Raw genomic sequence first — 12,786 nt, forward strand, 5'->3', positions numbered from 1 at the left:
CGGCCCCCTGAGGAATTGAGCGGGAGGCCCCAGTCTCCCCGCCCTGGCCGCCCGGCCCCCTGAGGAATTGAGCGGGAGGCCCCAGTCTCTCCGCCCGGCCCCCTGAGGAATTGAGCGGGAGGCCCCAGTCTCTCCGCCCGGCCCCCTGAGGAATTGAGCGGGAGGCCCCAGTCTCCCCGCCCTGGCCGCCCGGCCCCCTGAGGAATTGAGCGGGAGGCCCCAGTCTCTCCGCCCGGCCCCCTGAGGAATTGAGCGGGAGGCCCCAGTCTCCCCGCCCTGGCCGCCCGGCCCCCTGAGGAATTGAGCGGGAGGCCCCAGTCTCTCCGCCTTTACCCGGCCGCGCGGCGTCTCCCGTCTCCCGGCAACCGGCACCTTGGAGACGGCGGCGGCCCGAGCGGGGCGGCAGCGGGTTAGCGGCTGGTTAGTGAGAGGCAGCGGGTTAGCGGCTGGTTAGTGAGAGGCAGCGGGTTAGCGGCTGGTTAGTGAGAGGCAGCGGGTTAGCGGCTGGTTAGTGAGAGGCAGCGGGTTAGCGGCTGGTTAGTGAGAGGCAGCGGGTTAGCGGCTGGTTAGTGAGAGGCAGCGGGTTAGCGGCTGGTTAGTGAGAGGCAGCGGGTTAGCGGCTGGTTAGTGAGAGGCAGCGGGTTAGCGGCTGGTTAGTGAGAGGCAGCGGGTTAGCGGCTGGTTAGTGAGAGGCAGCGGGTTAGCGGCTGGTTAGTGAGAGGCAGCGGGTTAGCGGCTGGTTAGTGAGAGGCAGCGGCTTAGCGGCTGGTTAGTGAGAGGCAGCGGGTTAGTGAGAGGCAGCGGGTTAGCGGCTGGTTAGTGAGAGGCAGCGGCTTAGCGGCTGGTTAGTGAGAGGCAGCGGGTTAGCGGCTGGTTAGTGAGAGGCAGCGGGTTAGCTGCTGGTTAGTGAGAGGCAGCGGGTTAGCGGCTGGTTAGTGAGAGGCAGCGGGTTAGCGGCTGGTTAGTGAGAGGCAGCGGCTTAGCGGCTGGTTAGTGAGAGGCAGCGGGTTAGCGGCTGGTTAGTGAGAGGCAGCGGGTTAGCTGCTGGTTAGTGGCAGACCGAGTTAGGGGCTAGGTGGTGAGATAGAGAGCGGGTTAGCGGCTAGTTAGTGAAAGCAGGTTAGTTGTTAGTGAGAGAGAGAATGTGTTGGGGCTAGTTAGTGAAAAAAGAGCAGGTTAGAGAGAGACCTGGGAACCGGGTTAGTGACAGACCAAGTTAGGGATTAGTTAGTGATAGACCAGGTAAGGGCTAGTCAGTGACAAGCTGGGTTAAGGGCTAGTTAGTGACAAGCTGGCTTAGGAGCTAATTAGTGACAGACCGGGTTAGGGCCTAGTTAGTGACAGACCGGGTTAGGGCCTAGTTAGTGACAGACTGAGTTTGGGGCTAGTTTGTAAGAGAGTAGATTAGGGGCTAGTTAGTGACACACTGGTTATGGGGCTAGTTAGTGGAAGGGCAATCTGAAAGAACTGGCCAGTTAACAGCAAGTGGACTGGCTAATGGAAGACAAACTAGCCATAATTAGGGACTAGTTATTGATACTCGTTAGTGAGAATCTGGGGACCAGTCACGAATCTGTTAAACATTGGTCGTTACGATGCTGGTCAAATGAGAGTTGTTGCTGGACCCGTTAAGGATTTGAGGTCAACCGTTTGATCCCCGTTGATTGCTCAATGACGCTGTAGTTAATGAGATACTAGGGATTTATTACTAGCCTGTTTCAATTCTGAAACAGTGTTGGTGATCGACTGAGTGACAAAACCATGGACTGCTGAGTGAGATGAGAGGCAAAGTAGTGAGTGGTTAAAAAGTGAGAGATTAGGGAATTATTAACAGCTCGTGAAGGGGAGACTTGGGGCTAGTTAATGAGAGGTTGCTGACAAGGTTAATCGGAGATTGGTCTCTGCCTGGTTAGTGAGAAGTTAACAATAGACTAGAGACATTTGTTGAGAAGTTGAAATTTATGAGGGATTGCAAACGAGCTCATGAATAGTAAAAAAGTATGGAATAATTTGGAGGGGTTGGGATCATTCAATAGGTTTTGGGAGTTGATGCTAACCAGTTAAATCTTAGTTACTGAGGCGCTAGACATTGGTTAGTGGAACAATTACAAAGAAGGTAGGTTATGCATTGATTTACGTTGATCGATGATAAGATATTGAGAGATGAAGATGATTTGGGAGTGGTTAACTGATTAAGCTGTCAGGGTCCACTCATCCCTTCTTTAATCTCTCTACCACTTTCTCCTGTTGTTTTACCTTCACCCCAACGCTTACTCGTTTGCCACACCGAGTCTCCCTGGTAGGAATGGAAGATGCAGATCCCGGTGCAAAGACGAGATGCTCGTCGCTCTTCAAAATGAGCGGAGCCCAGCTATTTGGCTGGGTTTGGGGTTTTGATGAAGGAATAACTAGGTCATGGTGAGAATGGGAAGGGGGGGGGGGGGGGGGGGGTTCATTTCATTAATTTGTCGGAGGGCTGCAGGCTTTGCCGGCTAGACGAGCATTTATTGCCCATCCCTAATTGCCCCTTGAGAAGGTGGGGCTGAGCTGCCTGCTTGAACCCGCTGCAGTCCACGTTCACTGGGTATTGCTCCACTCAACCAAAGCCATAGGGGGATGCAGTGGAGTGGTGGTACTAATGGCAGACTAGTAATCCAGAGTCATGCCCTGGCGGCTTCAATTCCCGCCACGGCAGGTGGTGAAATTTTAATTCAGTGAAACTCTGGTCAAAAGTCTAGAAGTTGACCATCAAACCATTGTCGTAAAAGCCCATCTGGGTCACTAATGTCCTTTAGGGAAGGGGAAATCTGCCGTCCTTACCCGGTCTGGCCTACATGTGACTCCAGACCCACAGCAATGTGGTTGACTCAGGGATGGGCAATAAACTCTGGCGCAGCCAGCGACGCCTGCATCCTGTAGACGAATATTGACGTAAACATTTTTTTGGGACAAAATGAGATCAGCTAGGCTCTTATTGATTGGCAGATCGCTGAATGGTCTCTCCTGTTTGAGTATGAGGTAAAATTGGAGTGGGGGGTGGGGAGGCCTTTCCACCCAGCAACATCTTTAACCTGCTTAACGGTGAGAAACCCTATTGCTGAACTTCCCTTAATTCTTTAGGGAGAAGGATGTTGCAGGAAGACAGGACATTGAAGGTGTTCTCGCAATAACACACCAATCTCTGGACACCATGAACAACGGAGCAATGGGGTTCATCGAGGGTGAGTTTGTTCATTGGTCGGTTCTGTGTCCGGGAGCCTGGGCCAGTAAAATCCAAATGCGTCACGGACCGTTTGGTAAGTAGCACATCGGGTAAGGTCACTGAGTCAGAAAAGAGATCAGCACTTAATCCACACACATAATCTCGGTGCAATACGCAAGGAGCGCCGCATCGTTTGTGCTTAACTCTCTCAGAATTGAGCCACTGTCAGAGGGTCAGTACAGAGGGAGTGCTTCACTGTCAGAGGGTCAGTACTGAGGGAGTGCTTCACTATCAGAGGGTCAGTACTGAGGGAGTGCGGTCAGTACTGAGGGAGTGCCGCACTGTCAGAGGGTCAGTACTGAGGGAGTGCTGCACTGTCAGAGGGTCAGTACTGAGGGAGTGCTGCACTGTCAGAGGGTCAGTATTGAGGGAGTGCCGCACTGTCAGAGGGTCAGTACTGAGGGAGTGCTGCACTGTGTAGCCACCTGGGGTGGCCACTGCCCAATACAAAATGGAAGATTACAAAGAATGCAGGGAAAATGGACATGTTGCAAAAGCGCTTGTGTATTCTGACTGCTGCAGAAACCAGTTCTGACTGCTGCAAAAACCAGACAGCACTGTGAAAGAAAACAAGTTAGCATACTAATAAGGCGATACCGGGTGATTCCCAGGTACAATGGAAACAAGTTAACTCAGATCGCTACAGTGAATAGAAGGCCAGACTTCTCGGCGCCAAGAGAAGTCGGAAACAATAAGCCCCAAGAACCGCCCAGTGATCGAGGGACTGCCCCGTTATTGGGGAAATTCAAATCAATCGATTGGGAAGAGACCCAATCGATTGCGAGTGTATAGAGGGTCCGCCCAGGTGGGCGCGAGACCCTGAGAGAGGTATAAGACAGAGACCCAGACCCCAGCTTGCTCTCTCAGCCAGCCTCCTCTTGACCAGCTCCTCTTAGCCAGCGCTCTCCTTGACCACCGTTGCAGTAGAAGACCTTGAGAAGAGGAGGCCTGGTCAGCAGCCGCTATCAAGTAAGTGTCACACAACGCACGCTACGAGAGTAGACACTCCTGACCCTTTTAGTCCACACCGACTGGAAGCCTGCGGATCCAGGACAAAGCTAGAGGCCATTGTTCCCTGATCCGGCAGTTCCCTTATCCAGATAAGTATTGGCCTGTTAGTGGTAGGATTAGCCTAGTCTTGTAGTTTTATATACATAATTAGTAGATAACTGTATTATAATAAACGTGTCTTGTTTGAACTTACTAACTGGTGTATGGAGTTATTGGTCTGAACTTGAACTTGAAACTTGTGGCGGTATCTTAACGATACCTGGAGACTGTAGAGCTAAGGAACGAAACAGAGCCAAATTGAGTGTAAAGCACACTCAGCCAGAACGAGCAACAACTGTCAGAGGGTTAGTACTGAGGGAGTGCTGCACTGTCAGAGGGTCAGTACGGAGGGAGCGCTGCACTGTCTGAGGGTCAGTACTGAGGGAGTGCTGCACTGTCTGAGGGTCAGTACTGAGGGAGTGCCGCACTGTCAGAGGGTCAGTACTGAGGGAGTGCCGCACTGTCAGAGGGTCAGTACTGAGGGAGTGCCGCACTGTCAGAGGGTCAGTACTGAGGGAGTGCCGCACTGTCAGAGGGTCAGTACTGAGGGAGTGCCGCACTGTCAGAGGGTCAGTACTGAGGGAGTGCTGCACTGTCAGAGGGTCAGTACTGAGGGAGTGCCGCACTGTCAGAGGGTCAGTACTGAGGGAGTGCCGCACTGTCAGAGGGTCAGTACTGAGGGAGTGCCGCACTGTCAGAGGGTCAGTACTGAGGGAGTGCCGCACTGTCAGAGGGTCAGTACTGAGGGAGTGCCGCACTGTCAGAGGGTCAGTACTGAGGGAGTGCTGCACTGTCAGAGGGTCAGTACTGAGGGAGTGCCGCACCGTCAGAGGGTCAGTACTGAGGGAGTGCTGCACTGTCAGAGGGTCAGTACTGAGGGAGTGCTGCACTGTCAGAGGGTCAGTACTGAGGGAGTGCTGCACTGTCTGAGGGTCAGTACTGAGGGAGTGCCGCACTGTCAGAGGGTCAGTACTGAGGGAGTGCCGCACTGTCAGAGGGTCAGTACTGAGGGAGTGCCGCACTGTCAGAGGGTCAGTACTGAGGGAGTGCCGCACTGTCAGAGGGTCAGTACTGAGGGAGTGCCGCACTGTCAGAGGGTCAGTACTGAAGGAGTGCCGCACTGTCAGAGGGTCAGTACTGAGGGAGTGCCGCACTGTCAGAGGGTCAGTACTGAGGGAGTGCTGCACTGTCAGAGGGTCAGTACTGAGGGAGTGCCGCACCGTCAGAGGGTCAGTACTGAGGGAGTGCTGCACTGTCAGAGGGTCAGTACTGAGGGAGTGCTGCACTGTCAGAGGGTCAGTACTGAGGGAGTGCTGCACTGTCAGAGGGTCAGTACTGAGGGAGTACCGCACTGTCAGAGGGTCAGTACTGAGGGAGTGCTGCACTGTCAGAGGGTCAGTACTGAGGGAATGCGGCACTGTCAGAGGGTCAGTACTGAGGAAGTGGTGCACTGTCAGAGGGTCAGTACTGAGGGAGTGCCGCACTGTCAGAGGGTCAGTACTGAGGGAGTGGTGCACTGTCAGAGGGTCAGTACTGAGGGAGTGCTGCACTGTCAGAGGGTCAGTACTGAGGGAGTCCCACACTGTCAGAGGGTCAGTACTGAGGGAGTGCTGCACTGTCAGAGGGTCAGTGCTGAGGGAGTGCTGCACTGTCAGAGGGTCAGTACTGAGGGAGTGCTGCACTGTCAGAGGGTCAGTACTGAGCGAGTGCCGCACTGTCAGAGGGGCAGTACTGAGGGAGTGCCGCACTGTCAGAGGGTCAGTACTGAGGGAGTGCCGCACTGTCAGAGGGTCAGTACTGAGGGAGTGCTGCACTGTCAGAGGGTCAGTACTGAGGGAGTGCCGCACTGTCAGAGGGTCAGTACTGAGGGAGTGCCGCACTGTCAGAGGGTCAGTACTGAGGGAGTGCTGCACTGTCAGAGGGTCAGTACTGAGGGAGTGCTGCACTGTCAGAGGGTCAGTACTGAGGGAGTGCCGCACTGTCAGAGGGTCAGTACTGAGGGAGCGCTGCACTGTCAGAGGGTCAGTACTGAGGGTGTGTCGCACTGTCAGAGGGTCAGTACTGAAGGAGTGCCGCACTGTCAGAGGGTCAGTACTGAAGGAGTGCCGCACTGTGTAGCCACCTGGGGTGGCCACTGCCCAATACAAAATGGAAGATTACAAAGAATGCAGGGAAAATGGACATGTTGCAAAAGCACTTGTGTATTCTGAATGCTGCAAAAACCAGACAGCACTGTGAAAGAAAACAAGTTAGCATACTAATGAGGCGATACCGGGTGATTCCCAGGTACAATGGAAACAAGTTAACTCAGATCGCTACAGTGAATAGAAGGCCAGACTTCTCGGCGCCAAGAGAAGTCGGAAACAATAAGCCCCAAGAACCGCCCAGTGATCGAGGGACTGCCCCGTTATTGGGGAAATTCAAATCAATCGATTGGGAAGAGACCCAATCGATTGCGAGTGTATAGAGGGTCCGCCCAGGTGGGCGCGAGACCCTGAGAGAGGTATAAGACAGAGACCCAGACCCCAGCTTGCTCTCTCAGCCAGCCTCCTCTTGACCAGCTCCTCTTAGCCAGCGCTCTCCTTGACCACCGTTGCAGTAGAAGACCTTGAGAAGAGGAGGCCTGGTCAGCAGCCGCTATCAAGTAAGTGTCACACAACGCACGCTACGAGAGTAGACACTCCTGACCCCTTTAGTCCACACCGACTGGAAGCCTGCGGATCCAGGACAAAGCCAGAGGCCATTGTTCCCTGATCCGGCAGTTCCCTTATCCAGATAAGTATTGGCCTGTTAGTGGTAGGATTAGCCTAGTCTTGTAGTTTTATATACATAATTAGTAGATAACTGTATTATAATAAACGTGTCTTGTTTGAACTTACTAACTGGTGTATGGAGTTATTGGTCTGAACTTGAACTTGAAACTTGTGGCGGTATCTTAACGATACCTGGAGACTCTAGAGCTAAGGAACGAAACAGAGCCAAATTGAGTGTAAAGCACACTCAGCCAGAACGAGCAACAACTGTCAGAGGGTTAGTACTGAGGGAGTGCTGCACTGTCAGAGGGTCAGTACGTAGGGAGCGCTGCACTGTCTGAGGGTCAGTACTGAGGGAGTGCTGCACTGTCTGAGGGTCAGTACTGAGGGAGTGCCGCACTGTCAGAGGGTCAGTACTGAGGGAGTGCCGCACTGTCAGAGGGTCAGTACTGAGGGAGTGCCGCACTGTCAGAGGGTCAGTACTGAGGGAGTGCCGCACTGTCAGAGGGTCAGTACTGAGGGAGTGCCGCACTGTCAGAGGGTCAGTACTGAGGGAGTGCCGCACTGTCAGAGGGTCAGTACTGAGGGAGTGCCGCACTGTCAGAGGGTCAGTACTGAGGGAGTGCCGCACTGTCAGAGGGTCAGTACTGAGGGAGTGCCGCACTGTCAGAGGGTCAGTACTGAGGGAGTGCCGCACTGTCAGAGGGTCAGTACTGAGGGAGTGCCGCACTGTCAGAGGGTCAGTACTGAGGGAGTGCTGCACTGTCAGAGGGTCAGTACTGAGGGAGTGCCGCACCGTCAGAGGGTCAGTACTGAGGGAGTGCTGCACTGTCAGAGGGTCAGTACTGAGGGAGTGCTGCACTGTCAGAGGGTCAGTACTGAGGGAGTGCTGCACTGTCTGAGGGTCAGTACTGAGGGAGTGCCGCACTGTCAGAGGGTCAGTACTGAGGGAGTGCCGCACTGTCAGAGGGTCAGTACTGAGGGAGTGCCGCACTGTCAGAGGGTCAGTACTGAGGGAGTGCCGCACTGTCAGAGGGTCAGTACTGAGGGAGTGCCGCACTGTCAGAGGGTCAGTACTGAGGGAGTGCCGCACTGTCAGAGGGTCAGTACTGAGGGAGTGCCGCACTGTCAGAGGGTCAGTACTGAGGGAGTGCTGCACTGTCAGAGGGTCAGTACTGAGGGAGTGCCGCACCTGTCAGAGGGTCAGTACTGAGGGAGTGCTGCACTGTCAGAGGGTCAGTACTGAGGGAGTGCTGCACTGTCAGAGGGTCAGTACTGAGGGAGTGCTGCACTGTCAGAGGGTCAGTACTGAGGGAGTACCGCACTGTCAGAGGGTCAGTACTGAGGGAGTGCTGCACTGTCAGAGGGTCAGTACGGAGGGAGCGCTGCACTGTCAGAGGGTCAGTACTGAGGGAGTGCTGCACTGTCTGAGGGTCAGTACTGAGTGAGTGTTGCACTGTCAGAGGGTCAGTACTGAGGGAGTGTTGCACTGTCAGAGGGTCAATACTGAGGGAGTGCCGCACTGTCAGAGGGTCAGTACTAAGGGAGTGCCGCACTGTCAGAGGGTCAGTACTGAGGGAGTGCCGCACCGTCAGAGGGTCAGTACTGAGGGAGTGCTGCACTGTCAGAGGGTCAGTACTGAGGGAGTGCTGCACTGTCAGAGGGTCAGTACTGAGGGTGCGCCGCACTGTCAGAGGGTCAGCGCTGAGGGAGTGCCGCACTGTCAGAGGGTCAGTACTGAGGGAATGCGGCACTGTCAGAGGGTCAGTACTGAGGGAGTGCTGCACTGTCAGAGGGTCAGTACTGAGGGAGTGCTGCACTGTCAGAGGGTCAGTACTGAGGGAGTGCTGCACTGTCAGAGGGTCAGTACGGAGGGAGCGCTGCACTGTCTGAGCGTCAGTACTGAGGGAGTGCTGCACTGTCAGAGGGTCAGTACTGAGGGAGCGCTGCACTGTCAGAGGGTCAGTGCTGAGGGAGTGCTGCACTGTCAGAGGGTCAGTACTGAGGGAGCGCTGCACTGTCAGAGGGTCAGTACTGAGGGAGTGCTGCACTGTCGGAGGGTCAGTATTGAGGGAGCGCTGCACTGTCAGAGGGTCAGTACTGAGGGAGTGCGCACTGTCAGAGGGTCAGTACTGAGGGAGTGTTGCACTGTCAGAGGGTCAATACTGAGGGAGTGCTGCACTGTCAGAGGGTCAGTACTGAGGGAGTGCCGCACTGTCAGAGGGTCAGTACTGAGGGAGTGGTGCACTGTCAGAGGGTCAGTACTGAGGGAGTGCTGCACTGTCAGAGGGTCAGTGCTGAGGGAGTGCTGCACTGTCAGAGGGTCAGTACTGAGGGAGTGCTGCACTGTCAGAGGGCCATACTGAGGGAGTGCCGCACTGTCAGAGGGTCAGTACTGAGGGAGTGCTGCACTGTCAGAGGGTCAGTACTGAGGGAGTGCTGCACTGTCAGAGGGTCAGTACTGAGGGAGTGCTGCACTGTCAGAGGGTCAGTGCTGAGGGAGTGCCGCACTGTCAGAGGGTCAGTACTGAGGGAGTGCCGCACTGTCAGAGGGTCAGTACTGAGGGAGTGCTGCACTGTCAGAGGGTCAGTACTGAGGGAGTGCAGCACTGTCAGAGGGTCAGTACTGAGGGAGTGCTGCACTGTCAGAGGGTCAGTACTGAGGGAGTGCCGCACTGTCAGAGGGTCAGTACTGAGGGAGCGGAGTTTTTCCGGGGGGGTTTATCCAGGAGGGGTTATGCAGGGGGTTTTTCCAGAGGGGTTTTCGGGCGCGGGTGGGGTTCACGCCATGCAGGTGGTGGGCCGTTGGCAGCTGCCCCCCCCGGCCCTCAGCAATTCTCCAGGCCCCGATGGGCTGAGTGGCCGTCGGATTTTGGCCAGTCCCGCTGGCGTGGATTAGACATGGCGGGGCCGGGGAGGTATGTCGGCTGGGACGGTCCTCAGGAGGGGCGCGGGGGAATCCGACCCCGGGGGGAGGGGGGGGGGAGAAGATGGGGGGCCACAGTGGCCTGGGATCGGGGCCCAATGATCTGTGGGGGGGCCTGTGTCGTGGGGGCACTCTTTCCTCCCGCACCGGTCCCTGTAGGGCTCCGTCACGGCCGGCGTGGTGACGGGAACTCCCAGCGCATGCGCGAGATCACGCTGGCCCTTTGGCGCTTGCGCGAACTTGACTAGTCACTTCAACGCTGGCTGACACGCCGCCAATCACTCCGCCATCCACCGAGCCCCCGGAAGTGCGGAGAATTCCACACTTTCCGGGGCTGTTGACGCCGGAGTGGTTCTGCAGGTTTTCCCGCCGGCGTGGCGACTTTGTCCCCGGAGAGTCCGGCCTTATATCCTCACCGTGGACTGCACCACTGGGCTCCCTGAATACCTACTCGGAGCCATTGGCAATGCTGCCGTCACCATAGCCTTCAAACTAGACCCCTTACAAGATTCCTCCTCCATCCTAACCCACTCCACCCCTTCTCCTTCCCACCACCGCTGCACCTTGTCCACATGAAGAATGAAAATCGCTTATTGTCACGAGTAGGCTTCAATGAAGTTGCTGTGAAAAGCCCCTAGTCGCCACATTCTGGCGCCTGTCCGGGGAGGCTGGTACGGGAATCGAACCGTGCTGCTGGCCTGCTTGGTCTGCTTTAAAAGCCAGCGATTTAGCCCAGTGAGCTAAACCAGCCCATTCGCTGCCCAATAATAATTAAGCAAGTTTGGCAATGCCAACACCCCCCTGCTGCCTCTGCCTCTGGATTGATTGATTGATTGATTGATTGATTGATTGATTGATTGATTGATTGATTGTCACATGTAGCGAAGTACAGTGAAAAGTATTTTTCCTGCAGCCGAGGGAACGTACACAGTACATACATAGTAGACAAAAGAATAATCGACAGAGAACATTGACAAATGGAACATCAACAAACAGTGATTGGTTACAGTGCGGAACAAGGGGCAAAACAAAGCAAACTGTAGCAGGGTCCTCCGCACCCTCGGCCACTTCCCCGCCTATACACAGTCCGAGATGATCGTCTCTGCTTTCCAAAAAAAGGCCTTTGGCATAAAAATCGGGAGAGCCTGAAAGATAAACAAGAATCTCGGCAGAATATTAATTTTCACCACTTGGACCCTCCCTGCCAACGTTAAGTACAGTGTATCCCACCTCCTAAAATCCTCCCTGACCTCCTCCAGCAGCTTCGTTAAGTTCCACTTTTGGAGCCCCGTCCATTCCCTCGCCACCTGAATCCCCAAGTACCTAAACCTATCCCTCGCTACCGTAAATGGCGCCCCCCCCCCCCCTAAATTAGCCCGCTGTGCCAGCTCATTCACCGGGAATACCTCGCTTTTCCCTACATTCAGCTTGTATCCCGAGAACCCTCCAAACCTCCCCAGGAGGCCCATAATCCTTCCCATACTCTCCAACGGATCCGAAACATACAGCAAGAGGTCATCGGCATAGAGCTACACCCGATGCTCCCTCTGTCCCCTCATTATCCCCTGCCACTCTGCCGTTGCCCTGAGAGCCATCGCCAATGGCTGTATGGACAGCGATAACAGCAGCGGCAACAGCGGGCACCCCTGCCTCGTGTAAGTCAAAGCTTTGTGAGGTCATCATTCGTCCTCACCCTCGCTCTTGGTGCCACATACAGCAACCGCACCCATGCCACAAATCTCGGCCCAAACCTTCCCAAAACTTCAACAAGTACCGCCACTCCACCCGATCAAATGCTTTCTCCGCATCCATGGACACCATCACCTCCGGTACCAGAGCTCCCGACGGATTCATCACCACATTCAACAGCCGTCTTATATTACTCACGAGCTGCCTGCCCTTCACGAAGCCTGTTTGATCTTCTGTAACCACCCCCGGGACACAATCCTCCATCCTCCCCGCCAGCAACTTAGCCAATACTTTCACATCCGTGTGGAATATTTCAGTCACTCACTGTGAAGCGCTTTGGGAATTCTTGAAGTGGTGAAAAGCACAATAGTGATGTAACTGTTTGAGACGCTGAGTTCCCCTCCAACTAGACTTTCCAAAGGAAGCAGTAACTTTTAGCTCTGACTTTGCAAACTTTCATGTGATCTTTTTTAAGCTCCAGAACATTTCAGCACCTTGGTGAAATCCCAAATGATGTTGAAAAGGTCGACAAGTCAGGAGGACACTCAGAAAAAAGCTCATCGAATGTGGAACGTTCTGAAAACAGTGGTTCACATCTCATCAGAGAAGGTACAATCAGGCAGCCGGCTTTTCATATAGTGCGTGTACATGTGCCTGCTTGTGTGCATGTATGTGCGCAAGCAACTGTGTGTGTACATGTGTGTAAGCGTGTGCATGTGCATGCTTGTGTATGTGTGCATGAGTGTATGCATGCATGTGCGTATGTGTGCATGCGTGTTTGTGTGTACGCGTGCATGTGTTAGTGTGTGCATATGTGTGTATGTGCATACGTGTGTGTGTGCATGTGCACGCGTGTGTATGCATGCATATGTGTTTGTGCATATGTGTGTGCATGCGTGTGTGTGTGCACGTGTGTGTGTGCATGCATGTATGTGTGTGTGCATACGTGTGTGTGCATTTGTATACGTGTGTGCGTGAGTGTGTGAGTGCGCGTGTGTGTGTGCGCGCATGTGTGTGTGTGTGCATGTGTGTGTATGCATGTGTGCGTGTGTGCATGCATGTATGTGTGTGTGCATGTGTGTGGTTCAGTTACCATTTCACCACTG

The 12,786-nt window shown here is 54.5% G+C and overlaps 1 protein-coding gene across 1 annotated transcript in view; it reads left to right on the plus strand.

Moving 5' to 3' along the window:
- Positions 1-913: 913 nt before the first annotated feature.
- The window catches only part of wdr97 (WD repeat domain 97), a 129,306-nt gene continuing 117,433 nt past the window's right edge, over positions 914-12,786 (plus strand). Inside the window, exons 1-3 of the mRNA XM_038796480.1 lie at positions 914-2,418; positions 3,121-3,221; positions 12,156-12,289. Of these exons, the coding sequence (XP_038652408.1) occupies positions 2,306-2,418; positions 3,121-3,221; positions 12,156-12,289 (348 nt within the window). The 5' untranslated portion in view covers positions 914-2,305. The remainder of the gene's footprint in view (positions 2,419-3,120; positions 3,222-12,155; positions 12,290-12,786) is intronic.

Source organism: Scyliorhinus canicula, chromosome 5 (genome assembly GCF_902713615.1).
Source record: "Scyliorhinus canicula chromosome 5, sScyCan1.1, whole genome shotgun sequence".
Lineage (NCBI taxonomy): Eukaryota > Metazoa > Chordata > Chondrichthyes > Carcharhiniformes > Scyliorhinidae > Scyliorhinus > Scyliorhinus canicula.